The 20599-nt window shown below is 34.7% G+C and overlaps 3 protein-coding genes across 5 annotated transcripts; 1 reads left to right on the top strand and 2 right to left on the bottom strand.

Annotated features, from left to right (window-relative positions):
- Positions 1-413: 413 nt before the first annotated feature.
- On the bottom strand, positions 414-13811 carry LOC147385211 (uncharacterized). Of its 2 annotated transcripts, XM_086422261.1 has the most exons (4): positions 13795-13811; positions 1432-1562; positions 762-1094; positions 414-688 (listed from the first exon to the last, which is right to left on the bottom strand). In XM_086422261.1, the coding sequence occupies exons 2-4, from the start codon at positions 1551-1553 to the stop codon at positions 631-633; spliced, it is 513 nt and encodes a 170-aa protein (XP_086278387.1). In that variant the 5' UTR covers positions 1554-1562; positions 13795-13811; the 3' UTR covers positions 414-630. The 2 variants fall into 2 exon arrangements, with proteins under 2 accessions (XP_086278387.1, XP_086278385.1); XM_086422259.1 differs by lacking the exon at positions 13795-13811 and having other exon boundaries at positions 1432-1610.
- On the bottom strand, positions 4303-9571 carry LOC147385212 (UDP-URONIC ACID TRANSPORTER 1-like). The gene is made up of 4 exons (XM_086423864.1): positions 8977-9571; positions 6521-6624; positions 5336-5564; positions 4303-4691 (listed from the first exon to the last, which is right to left on the bottom strand). Exons 1-4 carry the CDS (start codon positions 9418-9420, stop codon positions 4545-4547), a joined length of 924 nt encoding a protein of 307 aa, XP_086279990.1. The 5' UTR covers positions 9421-9571; the 3' UTR covers positions 4303-4544.
- On the top strand, positions 13635-19377 carry LOC147385210 (uncharacterized). Of its 2 annotated transcripts, none has more exons than XM_086422257.1 (4): positions 13635-14009; positions 14909-14966; positions 15062-15414; positions 18141-19377. In XM_086422257.1, exons 2-4 carry the CDS (start codon positions 14930-14932, stop codon positions 19218-19220), a joined length of 1470 nt encoding a protein of 489 aa, XP_086278383.1. In that variant the 5' UTR covers positions 13635-14009; positions 14909-14929; the 3' UTR covers positions 19221-19377. The 2 variants fall into 2 exon arrangements, with proteins under 2 accessions (XP_086278383.1, XP_086278384.1); XM_086422258.1 differs by having other exon boundaries at positions 13635-14022.
- Positions 19378-20599: the final 1222 nt, after the last annotated feature.

Here is a 20599-nt window from a genome sequence, read left to right as displayed (position 1 = left end):
GTAGTATTGGTCCAATTTCTTCAATAAAAGGTTGTCAAAAAAGTTAGGGATCAGGTTTGAGTTGAAGAAGAAGCATCATCATCATCCTGTATGAAGTTTCCTGGTCAGCGTATAATGGGTTTAATGAAATTCCTACAAAATTTTTGATCTAAAAGTAACAAATAAGCTTATTATTAAATTATCATTTGATGAGTCAGCTCCATAACAACACATAAGTATTTAAAATTTCATTTCGATGCAATATCTTGATCCAAGAGAAAAATCAAAATGATCTCTCGATTGAATGAAACATTCCTGAAAAAAAAAAATGCAAATATCCTTCTGTCATTTGCTTGGTTTGCTCACTGTCCACTGAAGACAGAAAATTTGCCATCATACTGAAAAGTGAAAATGACAAGAAAACTAAATGAAAATTGACAGCAGAAATAATAATAATAAACGGAACTGAAGGACCATTAGATTAGACATTAGACAATGGAATGGAGATGGAAAAAATACAATCACACAACTTTTTCTTCTATTTTACAAAAGTAGCTGTTGTCCATCCATATGTTAATCTAGTTTTAATACCCAAACAATAATATATTGTGATTTGGATTAGCTAGCTAGCTAGCGAGCGAGAGGAGGGGATCAGCCTGTCTGTCTTCTCACAAACAGCTTGCCGATATCTTCTGTTACAACGTTGCTCCTGCCAAAATCCCAACATCACAAATGATTTTCTATATTTTTTTGCTAAAAAAAGAAAAAAAAAAGAAACTAACCTTCCACGGAGCTGAGGTGGAATGAGTAGGCTTCCAACAGATTGTGGAGAATTTGTAGAGTGAGGCAAGTTTCCTCTAGGAAATTTAGAGCGAGGATAAGAGGAAGCTGAACCATTTGATTCTCTCTTGTGTGAAGATGCCATTGCAGCTGCTGCAACTCTAGAAGTGTTGTGATCACTCATCATTTGATGAGAATGATATGTAGTAGATAATACTGAATTCAGTAGTAATGACGCATCTGGAAGTCTCTCAATAGCACTTGCTCTTATTGTTGACTCTGATGGTGCATTATGTGATTCTCTCTGTGTCTCAGATGACGATATTACTGATCTCCTACATACAATAATTATAACAATAGATTAGGCCCTAGGGAATAGGGATTAGGGATCCCCCACCCCCCCATTAATTTTTATAAAAAAAAAAAAAATCCCAATTCCCGGCCAAGAGTAGCTTCGGGCTTCATATATCTCAAAGAAAAGTGTTCTCATTGTGACCTATTTTGGGGGTTTTCTTGTGAGGGAAGAACTCAATCCACCACTGAAAAGAGAAGACGACTGGAGTGGGGACCGATGATTGAAGATAAAAAAGGAACTCTGAAACCCTAGTGACCAAAACAAACAAACCCTAGACATGCAAATTGGATTAAGAGAAGATGTAGAATAAAACTTACTCGTTATGCAAATCAAGATTTGCAAGTAGGGGATCGCTCTTTTGATCTTCTTCTTCTTCTTCTTTATCTCTGACATCTGCAGCTTCGTCTTCTGAACTAGAAGCGTAATCAACCAACGACATCTCTCTCTCCCTCCCTCTGAAATCTCAACTTACTTGCTCGTATGGTATTGGTAATTATGGGCTTATGGTGCACACCAAAGCATAAGATAGCCCCTTATTGCTATAAAGTTTTTGGGGCCACTCAATCTATTTGATTTCAGTTTTTTCCCACTAGTAAAAAAACGCAACCCGACCCCAAAATTGGGACCGAATCCGGACTCACCCTAATATGACCTAGACTGTACCCGAATCCGAACCGGATCCAACCCCAAAGAGATAAGCTTTTTTAAAATTTTGAAATTTCTGATGACCGTTAGGGAAAAAACATTTATTATAATTCTAATTTTAGCTAAATTTCTTCCTATTTCGTCATCTCTTTTATAATTTTTAAATAATGGATCCACCAAATTTTAATCATGATGGAGACGAGGCGAGTAATAACATCGAATCATCTAATTCAAATCATCCACCAAAAAATAAAAGAAGACTCCGATCTGGGGTTTGGTAACATTTTACCTTAATTGAGGTTACAAACCCAAATAAAAGTAAAATTGAAAAGGTTAAATGCAACCATTGGAATAAAGTTTTAGTTTATTCGAGTATCACGATTGCTACTAGCACAATGAAAAAGCATTTTCAAAACATGTGTCTAAGAAGGCAACAACCCGATATTAGCCAAACTATGCTTAGTTTATCAACCACGGACGAGGTTAATACATGAACGTATTCTATCGATTGAGCGCGACACGCAACAATAAAATTTTTTATTATGGAAGAAATTCCGTTTCTAGTTATTGAAAAAAATAACTTTGAAGAATTTATTCAAAATGCTTATTTTCCTGATTTTGAAAGTATTTTTAAAATACATTGAAAAGAGATGTAATTAATATATTTTTTATCATTTGATTTATGGATTTCTATTCAAGTTATATAATATATATGTATTACATCACATTTTGTAGATGAGGATTGAAACTTAAATAAAAGAATAATAACATTTTGTCTATTAAAATCCAAACAGGATGATTTGGTAATTTGTGAGGCTATAAAAAATGTTTTAAAAGAATATGGAATTTTAGATAAATTTTTTACAATTACATTAGATGATACAAATAATAATGAAAATTTTGCAACTTTTCTTAAAGACATTTTATTTGATGATGAAACATTAAAAAAATTATTTCGTGTTCATTGTCTTGCACATATTTTAAATCTTATAGTACAAGATGTTATTTCATTGGTAGGTCACGTAATCGAAAGGATTAGGGAATTTATTAGTGATCTAAGATTATCACATACTAAAAAACTACAAAGATTTGAGGAATATTGTAGATTATGTAATTTAGAACCCACTATATTACCATTAGATGTGCCAAATCATTCGAATGCGTTACAATATGTAATTCCATATAAAATTCCAATTACTAATTTATTAAATGAACAACGTAGTGAAATAATAATAAGTGAAGAAGATTGGGAAATTGCAACTAATATATGTAATTTTTTAAATGTTTTGTTGAAGCTACTTCTACATTTTCAGGAGTGAAATATATTACATTTGCTGAATTTTGTTTACAAATAACTTTAATTAAAGAATTTTTAAATAATAATTCTGAAAATGAAAGTGTTGTTAGAATAACTGAAAAATATAATAAATATTGGAAAAAATTTCCACTTAACTTAGCATTTGCTCCAATTATGGATCCTAGATATAAAACTAAGGATATAGAAGTTATTTTAAGAATGATGTTAATCTTGAATTTGAATTAAATAGAATTAAAACAGAATTATTTAAACTTTTTAGCATTTATGAACATAATCTACGTGTAGATAGTAGTTATGTAACAACATCATCTTCTTCTAGTATGAGATTAACTTATCATCATTTATTATTAAGAACATCTATAGCCCTTACCCAAAATAACCCAACATCCGAATTACAACGTTATTTGAATTCTGATTTAGTGGAAATTTGGGATCATAATGTTTTTAATGTGTTAGATTGCTGGAAGGGATATGGTGTACACTATTGTGTATTATCTGTGAGGGCATGTGATCGACTAACAATTCCTACATCTAGAGTGACTTCTAAATCAGCATTTAGTACAGGTGGAAGAGTTCTATCTACATATAAAAGTCGTTTGATTCCGAAAATAGTAGAAGCATTAATTTGTCGAAAAGATTGATGGTTAGCCGAGAAAGGAGAACAATAAGAAGACAAACAATTATATATCAATTAGAAATTTGATTATTTTTTTGTTATCATTTATTAGGTTGAGTTGTGCATATGATAGATAGATGAGTGGATGCCAACCTAATAGGGATATATTTAACTTCAATGTAATTTTATGCAACAATGTAAGAAAGACATATCAAAACTTTCAATGATGACAACAACATATAAGAGACAACAAAAAAGAAAATGGTAAGTACATGATTTTCCCAAAAAATTGTTTTCCCTCAATGAAAACTGTTGGCCCATATTTGAGGGAAAACAATCTCCAACCCTATGACAACAAAAACTAATGTTAGATGGAAAATCCTAAATGTTATGATATCAGGATTCCTCTTCCCCCCTCCCAAAAAAAAAAAAAACTAACAATTATCAACCATATTTTTAATACTTGGTGTCATCAATCATCAGCAAACAGCTTCTGAGAAAATCCACTTTCCTGGGAAGATTTTCCTGAGAAATATTTTCTTTACAATCATAGATGCCCCAGCAATTTCTTTGTGATCATGCATAACAAGGCTGATGGGAAATGCTAAATGCCATAAACCACATCCAAATCTAATACAGACCAATGCAGACGTGAATAAATACAGATAAAAGTGCGTGAAACGTTAGAACAATTTCTGTGTCTCACTCATTACATGAAATGTGATAGGAACTCAATTCCCCTTGAGTGGGGTCATCGGAAAAATATCACTCCGGATCTACAACTCATGGTAGCGATACAAAACTTGAATTCAATTGAATCTTCACAAATGGTGAATAATGAGGTAAATTGCTCACTTGGACTGTCGCTTAGTTTCTCCATAAAGAACCACCCCGATGACAGTCAGCGAATACCCAGCTATTCCAACAAAAGTGACAGGATTTTGGAACAAAAGTATTGAGATTACGACAGCCACGGCACCCTTTGCATTGCCTAGAACCTGACCAAAAGAAAGATATATAAATTGATAGAGATAGAGAAAGGGGCAACAATGACAATCACAGCACCTTTTGCATTGCCTAGATCCTGACCACAAGAAAGATACATAGATTGAAAGAGATTGAGATAGTGGCAACAATGACAGTAATTGGATGATGACGTCCATATCGAAGTTTAGATGGAAGTCCACCAATAGCAAACCACTGCCCAGCAAGCTCCAATCTCTAGGGAGTGAAACAATTACATGAGTGCCTGCCTGACAAATGGGGGGCCTATGCTTGTGGACCCCAAGTGTGTAGGGGAGCCCGAAGAACTAAAGGTTGTTCTAGACGAAATGGGTCAAGTAGCTATCGTTATGGCCAAATCTTTTTGGGAGGCTACTCTCATTGAAATTTTTATCTGGTTCTCAGATATCAGCCAGAAGTGTGAGCCATCTAAAGAAATGAATATATTTGAGTATTGGAAACCAGGGCATATAAAGGAGGAGTTCCAAAGGCATACCTAAGGCTTGTATTTTGGTCTTCAATGTCTTAGGCCTATTTTGTATGTACGCATTTTGTTTGTTTATTATAATTCCTTGTAAATCCAACAGCTCCAATGGCCATCAACAGATAACAAAATACACATAGGTGAAAGACAACAGACCTGGAGTGTCAGTGGACTTGTATGCTTGGTCACCAAGAAGTTGGACAAGTTCGCCGAATAGGCCATTACAGAATTCACAAAAAGAAGTAGCCACATGAACTTGTGTATTCTTCCAAGTGAAACAATGACCTCTGCCACAGCAGGTTCCATTACTAGTGTTGCAGGCAACAAAACTAGAACTGCTATTGGGGACATGTATAGCATCAAATTCATGGAATTCAACTTCTCCCTGTGACAGGAATAGAATGTTATAAAAGGGCAACTCCATAACCAGGTTGCGTACAAGATCAAAAGGACTTGAAAAATTAGTAAGGAAAAAAAAAGGGTACTCTATCCAAATAGAACAGCATCCATTTTGTACAACATTGTAATTTCATACAAGTAAGATAAATGAGAGCTCAAGCAGCAACTGTAAACTTCCCAACACCAAGAAAGAGCTGATGAATGAAATTCTAACTAGAAGAAAAATCACATCAGGAAATATCATCTAATTACAGGGATGAAATGTGCATTTATGAAAACACAAAGCACCTGTGTTCATGTACCAAATGTTAAGGGTGAAACAAGATGCTGGATCCAAATCTATATATGTTCCTTAACTGACAAACAAACATATAATGAGGGTACCAACCAACCCCACTTGAGAATATATTAGGAGGTCAAAGGGTATAAAAAGAGTAGAGGAAGGCCCTCAAAGGATGTGGCTTAAGGTGGTGAAATGATTTGAAGGTGTATTCATAAACAAAGGATATGGACCTAGGTTGATTGGGAATCTAACTGATCCCCAACAGTTGGAACAAGGCTGGACGATGAGTAAGGGAACTGCAAGGGTCAATGAAAAAATTATACGTGGTTAGATCTATGCACAGATCTCAAGGCATGCACAGTCTCCAAGGGTGCACCTGTGGACCTACAGACCGACCTTTTCAGCAGAGTCTAACCACACCTAATCTTTAGCAGGGTACAGCCATACCCAACAGGATCCATTCAAACTCGATCTCAACAGGAAAATCAAATGATAACTGAAATCACAGATGACCAAGTAGTAAACTTAAGTAATAAAGCATTGCTCTTCAGAAGAAAAGTAAGATACCCAGAAGAACGGTCTTGAAGGCCCTTGCAGTAATGTATAATTAAAAAATCAAAAGATAAATAAGTAGAAAACTCAAGTAATAAAGCATTTACCCTTCAGAAGAAAGTAGGATACCCTGAAGAACAGATTTGAAGGCCCTTGCAGCAGTGGCACTGATACACATAATAAAGCCATACAAGTGAAAACTCGGCTCTCCCTGCCACCAAGAGGAGAGTCTCATATTTAAAATTCCATTGGGAAAAGAAAATCAGTATGAACAGTAATAATATGGAGATGTAAATTGTATATGGATTTCAAAACCAAGTTGATTAATCATCAGTTAGTGGTGACAAACAAAAATGATAGAAGTATCAAACAGTCAATAAATATTTAATACTTAACTGAATTCGTCAGTAATGAAATTAAAGAACAAAAGAAATAAAAAACCATAACAAGAAAAAGAAACTTTACACTTCCAAGAAGCCCACTAATTACTGTGGAGTTTCCAGCTGCACTAAATGTATTGTTGCTCACTGTTAGCTAATTAGCCCAACATACTGCATAAAGTATCCACATTGATAAAAACCAGAAAATATGCACTACAACCCCAGCTGCTTAAACATTTCTTGAGTACCTTGCTCTGATGCAGTCCAAAACACTGGCCCTTTCCAAATTGGGAAACCAAGAGTTTATGCAAGAGAACTGGAGATGTTAAAGTCAAACTTCAAGAATCGACTTTAGATTTGATGAACGGATGTTGGGGAAAGAAATCCAATATCTTCAAATCCTGTAGATAGCAAGCTATTTTTAAGACCCACACTCACTATTTTCTAAAAAGTCCTTGAGCAGTCATTTTTTGGGTCGTGGAAATCATAGGGGGAATGGATTTTGGGCATAAAGGGAGAGATGGGTCCAGTATTCAGGAGCTCAAGAGGTTTTCTACAAGGTGATCTGCTATCTCGCTTATTGTTCACTGTGTTCCAAGCTTTTGAGAGTGGGGTGATGAAAGGTTTATGTGTGGGAGAGGATTTGCTCTCTATCATACATCTTCAGTTTGCAGATGATTCCCTATCTTCCTTAGGGTCTCCCCGTTCTCAGTTGAGGTATTTGAGATACACAATGCATTCCGATGCTCCAATCACTGCCACAGCTGCAAGGGGACCACCAATCATTCCAATACCCCACGCCAAAAACACCATGTAGTCCATTATCTTTAGTAGAATTCTATATGTATACCACACCCAATATCTGCAGCATTGTTGGTCACATAGCTTCTTCCTTTTCCAGTTTCTTTGCCTGAATTTTTATCCACTCAACACCTTATAGAACGATTATTTTGAAATTACAGTAGTTTCTAATAAAATGTCTTTAGATCTTCATGGTTTCCCAGCTCTAGTAATTTCCATGATTGAAAAATCCCACATTTCCTTCCAAGGTCGATAACTCATAATCTTCTTCGAAGAGTTTGTTTTAGATGCGACTTTTTTTTTTTTGAAAAGTATAATATATTGAGAAGGAAACAACAAAGTACAAGGAAGCCTCACAAAGAGCATTAAAGCAAAAAAACTAAAACATCAATGATTACAAAGAGAGTTCCATCTAAAAACAAAGTCATCGAAGGTAACTCCCGCAAATTTTATGTATTGTTTTGACCACAGATACAAAGAGCCCAAGATCTCCAAGAAACCTGTATGAGAGCTTCTAATCTTACTATTGAATACCCTGTTACTTCTCTCATTCCAAACCCCCCAAGCAATAGCCGAGGGAAGCATACGCCACCGGAGTCTTTTTCTGGAATGGAAAGCATTACTGACCCACTCAACTAACAGCAAGGAAAACTTACGAGGAAAGACCCAATTTATACGGAATAGACCAAGGAAATTTGACCAAATATTATGAGAAAAGGAGCAATGAATTAAAATTTGATTCACGGATTCCTCATCCCTCAAGCAAAGGGGATGCGACTTGATGGTCTTTGGAGAAAGGTAGTGGTTGCTTTATTTCTAGCTGTTTGCGGGATTGAGAATTTTTGTAAAGGAATCTCTAATCTTATTAAAAATAGAGGGTCCCTAATTCTAAATTTGAACAATTCCTTTATGGTCATCAACTCTTCGTATCTTCCTTGAAAGAATCCAGGTCCCTGGTCTACTAACATTACTTCTCCCCTTGGAAAATGGGGGCCATTAATCACCAGTCAACAAGTTGCGCATAGTTAATGGAAAATCGGGCTTCAAATATTATTCAAATGTGCCTTACAGAATTAGCTTAATATCAAATAGAGTTATAATATTAAAAACAATAAACTAAGGAAAAAAAAAAACACGCATTCCAGGAACAATCACGAAATAAAACTAACACAATTAATTCAGCAAATTACTAAACCCAATGTTTAGAATCTTGTTTCGAGGCAATTTCTTCTTGAAGAGAAAAACATTTTAATGTTTTTGATCTGAGACAATGAGAAAGTTGAAACCATTTTATACCGAAAACCAAGCAAATGCACATAGATCAAGACCATAGATCCATAAATTTGAGCAATTGAAGGGAAATTCAGCAAAATCAAACCTACCCCACTTGCGATCACGACCCCAGCAACGACGGGTACAAGCGCAGCGTACGTCAACCACGCTTCCCGCTTAAAGGTCATGAGATATGCGAACATAGCTGTAAAAAATGGTGTAGTGGCGCCAACAGCCTGATTAAAGGACACAGGAAGGTATCTAAGAGAGATATTACCTCCAACAACCGAAGCGCAAAAAACGACACTTAGAGCTGAGATTTTGAAGAACTGGGTTCTGGAATTAATCGTCTGAAGAGGAACAATTTTCAACAAAACGATGGAAATGTAGCTAAGGAGAGCACATGCAGACATGTGGCACATTGTGAGGAATATTGGGAATCTGAAACCATAATTTGAGAGCAAGTACTTGTTGAGGAGAAGAACACCAATGTTGGAAGAATACCACAAGATTACCAGAGAAGATATGAAGATTCCTTGATTCTTTGATGACATTTTGGGTGTTCTTGTTGCAGAGAGGAGGCCTGGTTCTGCAGATGAGATTCACATTGAACCACTAATGGACACGTTTTGGTCGATTTTTAATAAGAATCAGCTCAGTGAGTAGGTAGAGATGGGAGGAAGGAAGGAAATAGCTATTATTGGATTTCTTTCTTATAAGTTACTATGTTTTTTTTTTTTTTCCTTTGTTGGAGCATGGCTTTAAAACTCGGACGAGTCCGAGTCGATTTTAGATAATCGGAATTGGCTCGTAGACCGAACTGAACCCCGATGTTAAGAAAATTCTGGCGTGTCAACTGGTTTGAATCTGTTTGTGAATTTGTAATTGTTATGGAGAGCTGCTATTGGCACTCCTACTTTTACTTACTACACAAGAATTAAAAATAAAGAAAATAAATAAAGGGTTGATAATAAGTAAAAGTTGGGGTGCCAATAGAAATTCTCTACTTGTTTTTTTGTTTCTTTCTAGATTTAAACAACTATCACTTTTTTTTTCAAGATTGAGCTGAGTTCACTACTTTATTTTCTTACCCCCACCCCCTTTTTAATAATAACCCTTTAACTTTATGCCCCTTTAATTGTATTTTTTTTATTGACCCCTTCTAATTGTATTATATTTCTTCTTTTAACCCCAAAGAGGATGCTTATACTGTAGGTAGAGGCAAATGCTAGTATATCTATATTTATATAATAAAACACAAAGGTAGATCGCACCCCTTTATCCCTTACGTAAAGAAGGATTGAGATTTAATCTTGATACAAATGTTAATGATAACTTTTAACTTTATTACCTTTCCTTTTAATTTCTTACGACACTACATTTAACAATGTAATGATGTGGAGGTGTGCTCAAAACCATAAATGCTTTTCCTTGAGATATAAGTGAAAAACATTTATGGTTCTAAACACAAATCTACATTTATGTAGTATAATGCATTATCACTCTAGCATTGTTTTTTTAAGGATGTCCTTTGAACTTTATTGACTTTTCTATTTTATTTACCTTTTCAAGAATATCCTTCAAACTTAATTGTGTTTCCTCTACTACTCTTTTTTCAGTAATACATTTCTAACTTGATTGTTTTGAATCTTATAGAGGATGCATGTGTCGATGGGCACAAGAAAATTCTAATCTATATAATGAAACACTATGGTTGTCTTGCTCCAATGTTTATCCCCAAAAAGAGTGATTTAGATTCAGTCACGCATACATCTCGAGAAAATAATTTCAATTTTATTCTCTTATCTCTTCATTTTTTAAGAATATCTCATTCAACTTTATTACCTTTTCTCTTCTAACCCCTTTCCAATAATATACTTCTAACTTTATTTATTAATTTTTTTTCCTCTACTTTTTTCTTAATAATATCCATTCAACTTTATTACCTTACACTTCTACCTTACAATGTTATTGTCTTTCATTTTTTACCACCTAAACCCTAAAGAGTATGATCGTATCGTAGGCAGAGGGTGCAGTTCCCTCCTTCCCTCCCCCCCGATTTTTTTTATGATTTGAAACTCCTATTGTTTTGTGAGTATTTGAGATACCTCTTGTCTTTCCAAACTTATGACATACCTCCTTTTACCTAGTTTCCCCCCTTCAATGTTTTGAATGATTTAGAATCCCTTATGTTTTAGTAAATATTTGAGATGCCCCTCACTATGTTTCCAAGCAGATGACATGCTCTATTTTACTTGTTGCTGCCCTCCCTCAATAATCTAGGTGATCAAGACACCTCCTATATTTTGGTAAATATTTGAGATACCCCTTTGTTTTCAAATTGGTGACACATGCCAGATGATTTTAGACACCCCTCTATATTCATGTGAATATTTTAGATATCTATATATTATCAAACAACTGATATTCCTCTTTTTGACATTTTTGTTCATTTTAAACTAACAAGGAAAACCCCCTTAATACCCCCATTTTTCAATAAGCAACCAAAAATCATAACCATTCTTACTAAAACGAGTCATCTTCAAGTTCTCTTCAACCTTAATGGTAAATTAATTTAATCTATTTAACCTCATCCTCAATCAATCATTTTAAACGTGCCTTATTCCTTGTAAAAAATCCCATATTTTTTATAAAAAAATCTCATCATCTTGTACTTAAAAAATCCTACCTTGTTCTTTAAGTTTAAAGGTTAAAGTAGATTGATAAGGTTGAAGACCATGCTAGGAGGTTAAAGATATCTCGATATGTATGGGGGAGAGAAATCAAACATGTTTTTATTTAAAATTAAAGATGAGGGTATTCAAGTTATTTTGTATTAATTTATTAGGGAAGACTAAAGTGGAAGCGCGGGGAGGGGGGGCATATATGTGTTTTGATGAATCTTTAAGATATCCTATGTTTTTAAACTAGTGACGTAGTTCCCTTGACGTGAATTTTCTCTCATAAACCATTGAGAAATGACTTGAATGTCTTTTTTTTTTTTTTTTTTCCTTTAATCTCAAACAAAAAAACCCCTTGAATTTTCCTCCCTAAAATAAGTCATCCTCAAAATCTTCAACATTATAAGTTAACTATGGTTTGCCCCTCTTAGAAGAGAATCCTGGCTCTGTTGCCCTTGGTCGTAGGCACAACGATGGACTCCACCCTCTTTATCCCCACATAAAGAGGGTTTGTGATTTAATTTTCCTACGAATCTCAATGATAGATTTTGACTTTACTGTTAGTCACCTTCTCATCTTTTCTAAGAATAATTTGAGCCAAAACCTTTGTTTGTAATGTTTGAAGAGTATGTTTTAATCTTTAATTTTAAAAAAAATAAAGTGTAATAAATAAAAGTTGGGGTGTCAATAACAACTGTCTATTAGATTAAGAGAATATGGACCCAGTTCCGGATGTTGCGTACCAACCAATGGGTCATGGACGTTTGGTAGGTAGGCAGTAGTCTACACTCCAAAGTTCAGTGACAGTGACTAGAGCCGCTAGCGTTAATGTTGGTTGGGTTTATGAACCAGTAGTATGCTATAGTTAGTTAATAATGCCACGTGGCAAAAAAGTTGACATGGACGACGTCCAATGGGCCCCACATCACATGCCCATTCTGAACGTGTACTCAACGCCAACTTGAGTGGAAAAAGTTGTAAATATACGACCATCATTGTAACTTATACACGGCAGAGACGACTTTGACTGGGGGTGCTGATTCAATTGACCCTAATTTAGTGTGATATTAAAGGGGGAAAAATATGCACGAGCACATCACGTGTTTCTTAGAGCACTGTATTATTATTTAAATTTAATATAATCAAAGTTATTTTGATTAAAAAAAATTGTAATTCATCACCGTATAATTACATTATTTAGTTTTCAAAATCATAAAAATATCTTTTAATAAATATTTTATATTACAGATAAACCTTTTTAATATATGTGCATTTGCAGATGCCACCCTCTAGTTATTACCATAGTCACGATGACAAGTGAAAATTTAAAAAAAAAAAAAAAAAAAAATCAAGAAAAAAATGATAAATATGAAATATATATATATATATATATTTCTAAGATCTTATGAGAGGATGTTAGAATTCTCCAACATTTTATTTTTTTAATAATATCTATGTATATTTTATCTTTAATGAAAACAAATAAGAATATGTTGGGTTTTTACATAATAAATACTTGTTTGTATTGATTGTCAAATTATTTATTACAATAAAATATTTAATTGTAAGTATAAAAATCCTTGTCTTTTTCATTAAATGACAAAATGAATAAATATATTATTAAAAAAAAAAGTGTTAGATAATGCTAACGTTTCCATGAGGTTTTGGATGTTAGCATTCTTCTTATATATATATATATATATATATTATTGAACATTTAATCTATTTTTGAGAAAAAGATATTATTGAATATCTATACATGACAACAAATGTAACCATTAATGTATCTTTTGAGCAAAAATAGAGTAAGATTATTGAAAATAAAAAATGATAATCTATATCTTAGGTACATTATTTGATTTAAAAAAAAAGGGGTGTTATTAGTATAAGTGGGTATAAGAATATAAGTTCGCAGCTCATTCATTATTTGATTTGAAAGGTAAGTGTATTATTATCGTATAAAAATATAAAAAGTGTGTACGAGGAATTTTTTAATGCGAATGTGACGAAGAATTTTTATTCCAGTTTCCAACCCCAAGTTTCTATAATAAGAACGTTCAAAGTTTCTTATATTACTGATGATTAAGCTAATATTGATATTATTTACCAGACTGCCATTCCTTCACTCGTTGCTCGTTAGTTAATAGTTACAGTAGATGAATCATGAATGAGACTTGCGAATGCGCACTCGTCGCTTTCTTTTACCGCCTTTTTTCCTCTTAATTGAACTGAAACTTCCTCCTTCTTTCTCTCCCTCTCCCTCTCCCTCTCCCTCTCCCTCGCTTCGATTTTAGGTTTTTCGAAACCCTAGAAAGCCAACTGAAGCTCCACAATCTCTTTCTATGATTCTTATTATTGCATTTAAAGGCTTGCAGAAGTTCTGAAATCTGAAATCTGAAGGGACATTCTACTTTTTTTCTTCTTTCTCTTTGATTCTTTGTTGTATTCGAAGATTTTCTCAAGTAAGTACCCAAGGTACTTTCTACTTATTATTCTTGCAATCTGTTTCTTCAATTTCTTTTTAAACCACATTTCCATCTTTTCTTTTTGGCTAATTTTATCTTGCTGCGATTTAGCTTGAAATTCTATGCTGCTTCCATTAGAGCTGTTTGTTCTAGGGATCGAGGTCTCCTATTCTCAGTGTTGTTTTCTATTTTATGTAATTATTCGTATTTCAAGATTTTAAATCTTCATTTTATCTTGAAATATGTGTTCTTGTTATTGTGTCTGTCTCCCCTGTTCCATGATCATGATAGGAAATGTTAAATCTCATCAAGTTTTTCGAATTTAAGTCTCTTTAACATTATTATGGAAATAAATTCTAAATAAAATGAAGTAACTAAGGAATGTAAACATTTGTTTTTTCTGATTCATCTTTTGCTAAGAAGGGGAGATAATCTCCAGAAGAAATCTCTTTCAAATAATTCACATTGCAACTTTTATAATTGATGTCAACTTCAACACAATAAAGATAATATCGGCATATGTAATCTCCTTGCTTAGTATCAAAATGTTACAATAGGTATTTAATTTACCAATCTTCAACCTGGGGATATGGAATAATTGAAGAAAATGAACAAGAAAAATCAACCCCAACACAAAGATTTAAGTGGAAAACCCACAGAGCCACACCAATTCCACAATGCTCAAAGGCCAAAAAAATAACAGTTTTTTTTTTTTTCTCTTAATAAAAATATCAATGGAATCTCTATTTCCCTAAGGTTTCTCAATTTATTTGATTGCTTTTCGTATGAGGACTAGTAAAGCTTGAAGTAGTACAAGATCGTTCGTTATACAATTTACCTGCATTTCTATTATTTTTTGTTGCTCTACTTAAATAATCACTTTTCTGATGAACCAGAGAGCAATTTCTACATGGGAGATGGATTGGAGTGACTTATATTTCAGTCCTGGAATAGGTATTTTGGTTTTACCCCTCTGATTCATTTCATTGCCCTTACTATGACTTTCTGCTACTTTATTCCATCTTATAGCATATTTTGGTGTATTTTAGATGTGATCGAGGAAGATGCTTTAAATGAGAAATCTTGTATACAAGTTCTAGAAATACTGATACCAAAGGCAGATACGGAAATTGAAGAATTGGAAGGAGATCTGTTTGTTCTTGAAACTCAACTAGAGTGGGCTCAACAAAATAAATATGAAGAATGGTTTGACTTATGCTGTAAAGGTTTGAGAGAAAAGATCCACTCACTTCAGTTGTCCATATGTAGTCTGAAGAATCAAAATGAACATGATGAGCCTGATAGAGGTGTTCAGTTGCAGACGCATGAAGAACCTCCAAAGAAAATTCATGAGATAATAAAGGCTTTACTCAAGAATGACTGCCAAGATATAGATGACCAGGTTTGGCTCTTAGGACTTCGACACTAGTCTTTCCTAAATCTTCTGAATTAAATAATCTAACTGTCCCTTATTTGGATCTGTCCTGTGTTCTTTGTCTAAATGATCTAGGTTTCATTTAAGCATGAGTTGCTAAAGCTGTATTGATGTAGCTTTCGAACTTTTCATTCCACGGCCTAAGGATTTTATATTTTTATATTTTTTTCTCAAAACTCTAATAGTATTTATTTTTTAACTTTTAGACCGTACAGTTAAATACCTTTGCTTTCCATAATAATGTATCAGATTTCCAGATTTCTTTTGCCAACTCACAACCATGCTTTAATATCCCAAGGATTGTGATGCATTTTTACTGGTACTCGAACATTCTTTAATTTTTTGTTGTTTTGGTACTTTTATCTTGTTTAAACAAGAATTTTCTTCTGCTGGTGGTTTGTTGATGATGAAAATGGTTATTTAGAAGTAGTTTTACAATTTATAAGTAATTTCTAATGCCCTATTACTAATGTGACATAATGGGTTTAAGAAATTGGGCTAGCAAGCTAAGCTTTTTTCATTTTTTCTGATAAATATTAAAGTTTCATTTAACCAATAAAGGATTACAATATGAGTGGAATGCTCTCTCGGAGGTCTAGAAGACCTACCAAGAAGCACTTCCCTAGCATACAACTAATACACCCTCAAAGAAGAAGAGAAGTCCTTTTAATCCAACCCATTATGCCATCAATGGGTCCACCTGAACACAGATCTTTGAAGAAAACCCCTTTGAAATCCTCATGTAACCTAGAGCAAAAGGAACACGTGTCACTTTAATGCCCAAGATTATGCTACCCATGTCCTTTACCTCCTCATTGAAGACTAGCATTCCTCTTTCCAAACACACCAACAAATAACATATGGTAGAGGCTTTACCAGAATTCTACTTCTAATGTTAAAAGCATAAGTGGATCAGCTTGCAAAGAGGTCCATCACGAAGAAAAGGCCTAACTCAGGGCATATGGAATAAGGAAAAAAAGTTTGATCAAATGTACCTTACATAGGAACAAAGGAGTAGGTAATTGGCATTTTCCACACTTCCTTTGCATGTAATTCAACAATTCATAATGGTTTTTCAAGCTTATAAAAAGAATGATGGTTTTTTCCATGCATGATTAAATGGTCAATAGGATATTATCAAAAGTGGGGTTTCATGCAAAGAAAGCTACTGTGGAAAGGATTTTTGAGCCCCGACAGAAAATGCCTCAAAAGACTTGAGTTGTTGGGCTAAATAACATTAACTTAAATGATTTGTCTGAGACTTCCCCAACAACAACAGCTCTCCCACACTAATCAAACACATGCACTCACTCACTAGGTTTCCCATGAACTTCCATTGACACGAATTTCACAGCTTGACCTTCGTTACTTGGTGCCCATGCAACACTCAAGCTATCTAGACCATGGGGATAGCTTGAGTGTTGCATGGGCACTAAGTAGATTAGCTTGAATATTTCTGAATACTAAAGAGAGCCATTCGTCATAGGCTTACCATGCAATCGGAGGTTTCCCTCTGCAACAATTTCTAGAGAAGCTAAAAACCTCTAGAAAGGCCCGGATAATGCTAGAATAAATTACTTTGTAAAAGTCTCAAGGGTTCCTAAAGTGTCTCATGCTGTACATAGTATGAAAGACCTAGAGCGTGTCTAGATGTTTTCTAGGAAAGTTCTAGTGTGTAGCAATGTGTAGCATGTGGTAGAATGCTATAGGGAATTCTTGGGTAGGTTGACTTGAGCTATCATGGGAATTAGCTTGAGCTATCATAGTATTCAGAAATATTCAATGAAAAGTGGAATTGTAGTCCATTGTAAACAGGCACAACCCCCAATATTTACCGATATTTAGTGTTTCCTCTCAGAAATTGTGGTCGGAGTTCTATGTCAAACTTTAGCATAGCCGGGATATATTTTCCCTTGCATTAATAAGGATGTTCTCAATCTCAGCAACTCCTTGTAGGATGGTGTGGATAAGCCCACAACTGAAAAACAAAGATATTTGAAATGAGATATGTATGCATCAAACTTGTTTGTGCGTTTTAATAACTCTAGTCAGATAATGGTTCTAATTTTAAGGTATAAACTTCATTAAGACTTAAGAGTAAATCAATGAAGAATGCAAATCTTAGCCATCATATGCATCAAACATATTTTTTGAAACATTGCATATCCCTAAAATCATCTTCAAATTGGGGGTTGACTAAATAAATTCTGTACCCTCAAGTAAACTGAACCACCATAAGAAGAGAGGGGGGGGGGGGGGGGGGAGGGGAGAGAAAGTCTACCTCACCACACGCACACCACACCAAAAAAAAAAAAAAATTGTTCATAGAGATGGCTAATGAGGTAAAAACCCTCCGAAATTTGAGGAATTTACTGGCAGAGAAAAGATTTATTTTTTATAATTCCAAGAATAAAAATGCTTTGGAACATAGACATAAATATTGCTGCAATTTTGTAGACTTTTATTGGCATAGCATTGATGTTGGTGTGCTAGGTAATCTAAATTTTTTGTCTGGCTTCAATTTCTCCCTGGGAATGGCTGCATTCCAGTGCTTCAAGTTATACAAGAGAGAAAAAATGATTCTAAAACAGAAAATATGTGTTCTCATTCCCCATACATTTTATTATCTAATGTGCAGTAGTCTCTCTGCTACTGACATGCTAGATATAATATCTGACCTCTATGATGAACAGACTGCAGACAATATAGTGAAAGATTTTGGGTCAGATGCTTCAACAAATGCGAGCAGGCAATCCAATGACAAGCAGCATTTAATAAACATCGATTCAAGTGCTATCAAAGTAGAGGAAGTCAAAGAAAAAAATGTCACCACCAAAGACAAGAGTATCAGGTCGAATTCACCTTTGAAGACAGAAAGGATGAGCCCAAATCAGCCTGAAACAGTTAAGGTCCAAGTAGCCGGTGTTACGGCTACTACTCACATTTTGTTGTCGCAAGGGCAGACAGAAGAAGATGTAACTCAGTTGGAGCAATGGGAAGTCCAAGAACCCATGATTGCTACTACTGAGAAGATTCTGAATTTAAATTCATCTTCAGAGTTGCAAAGGTCGAGATCAAGTCAGATAGAAAAACATATAATCAATTCAGAAAAAGGTACCATCCAAGAACCCAGTTTTCCTGTTATGCACAATACTATTGGTTCAAATTCATCTGTGAATTCGAAGCGGAGAGTTGCAAAGATGCCAAAGGATAAAATTCGATCAGACCCAATGGGTGTCCAAAATCCGGACAACAGTATCAGTTCCAGCTCATTCTCAAATTCAAAAGGAAGAGGGAAGCGAAGGGCAGACAAAGAGGAGATCTTAAAGTCCCCTTTCAATTTTACCAACAACTGTAACAGTTTAAGTGCGCCTTCCAACAGAAATAGAACAAAAAAAATAGTTCGGCCCCTCTTTGATAGGGTCCAACCAAGTTGTATTCCAACCTATAGCCGAATAAGCTTAGATTCTGTTTTCAAGTTACAAGAGAAGAGAATGGATAGTACTATTCGGTTAGATGCAGTGGAGGTAAAAGAACCGATTGTTGCTTCTGACGAGCTTCTGAAATTGCAGGGGGATACAACTGAGAGTACAACTGATGATGATCTACAGCTCTCCAAGTCTTGTGATGTTGATAAATCTGATAAATTTAATTTCTTGAATGAATTGAAATTAGTTGAATTGAAAGCCCTTGCTAAGTCAAGCAGACTTAAAGGGTACACAAAAATGTCAAAAGCTAAGCTCATTGAAATACTCACTGAAGAAGGGGGCTGATGCTACCAAATACCAATTTTGGTGCAGGTACAGTGATCTTTGTTCATACCTTGTTACATTGCATAGACTAGTTTATACTTGAGCTTCTTCAGCTGGAAATTCAGGGCCTGATGACTGTATCAAGTTAAAAACTCTCCAGTGAGTTGTAAATTTCTTATAGACCTCACATAATTTTGGAAAATTACCCATGTTTTCTTTCCTACATATAAGCATCTCACCTCTGTATAGTGTTTTATTTATTTATTTAAAGGTCTCAATCATCAAATACGATGTAGAAGACTTGATAGATAGATAGGATGGTGAGTTGATTTCAGTGGGCCTGATGAAGCCGCCAACATTGTCAATACATCTTGATCATCTGGCACAAACTTAACCTTATCCAATGTTCATAACCATTCTTCTAAACCTTCTCACTCATTTGGCGTAAAGTTGTAACCAAGCAGGTTAATCTTTGCTGAGTCCTGATTGAGATTTGGCAAATGGTGGCAAGATGCCCTTGCAGTTTGTTCCTTATATTTTGGATACTGTCATTTCCCACGAAATGGTTTTTATAATTACTTTGCTAGGCAGTTATGAACGTTGTTCTTGCAGAGACTTATTTATGTTCTTCTCCAGGATCTCATTGTTAAAGATAAAAAAATCTTTATAGGTCTGTGAATGGAGCCTACACTAGAAATCTATTGATTTACTCAAACACATTGAGCCTACATACTTGCTAGGTCATTAGAATTTTCTTTGTTTGAACTCCTTTACAAAACTGCACTCTCTGTTAGCGTGAAAAATGAATAATATTTACATGAGATTCCCCTTCAACTTGCATATTTTTCAGTTCATTATGCTATTGAAAATTTCAACATTTCTGCTTGGATGGCCCCCGCATTTCATAGTTCTGTAAAAATATATATATAGAAAGCACCCAGCACTCTTTGGTTGGATAACTAGATTATCGAAAATGCTGAAGTGACTTCCTTGGACACTGCACTGATGTGGCAGTCTACAGAGAACCATACATTTTTCCTTGAGATACAAATCTATGGTTCTCTGCATGCTGCCACGGAAGTCAGTTTAGAACGACTCTTGGATTATCTACATCAATATCTCACTTGATTGGATGGATCGGGTTCATCCATATCACTCGTTCAAGTAACCGGTGCCAGACTGGACAATGCCAGGCCCATCTCACAATGAACCAGGCTTGGGCCCCAACATGACTTTTGGTCTGATCAAGAAGTGGAGCAACTTGGTCCAAGTGGACTCGGAACCAGTTAATAAATGGGTAATTTACTTATGCTTATTCGGGTCAGGCTGCTAAACTAATTTCTCAAATAATTGTTAGGTCTACAACTCAAAACATTTCTTGTAAAATGGTATGTGCACCC

The sequence above is a fragment of the Akebia trifoliata genome, chromosome 14 (genome assembly GCF_017979445.1).
Source record: "Akebia trifoliata isolate Shusen 1 chromosome 14, ASM1797944v1, whole genome shotgun sequence".
NCBI classification, from domain to species: domain Eukaryota; kingdom Viridiplantae; phylum Streptophyta; class Magnoliopsida; order Ranunculales; family Lardizabalaceae; genus Akebia; species Akebia trifoliata.
Note: the sequence above shows the minus strand (reverse complement) of the source record. Positions and strands in the feature narration are given on the sequence as shown.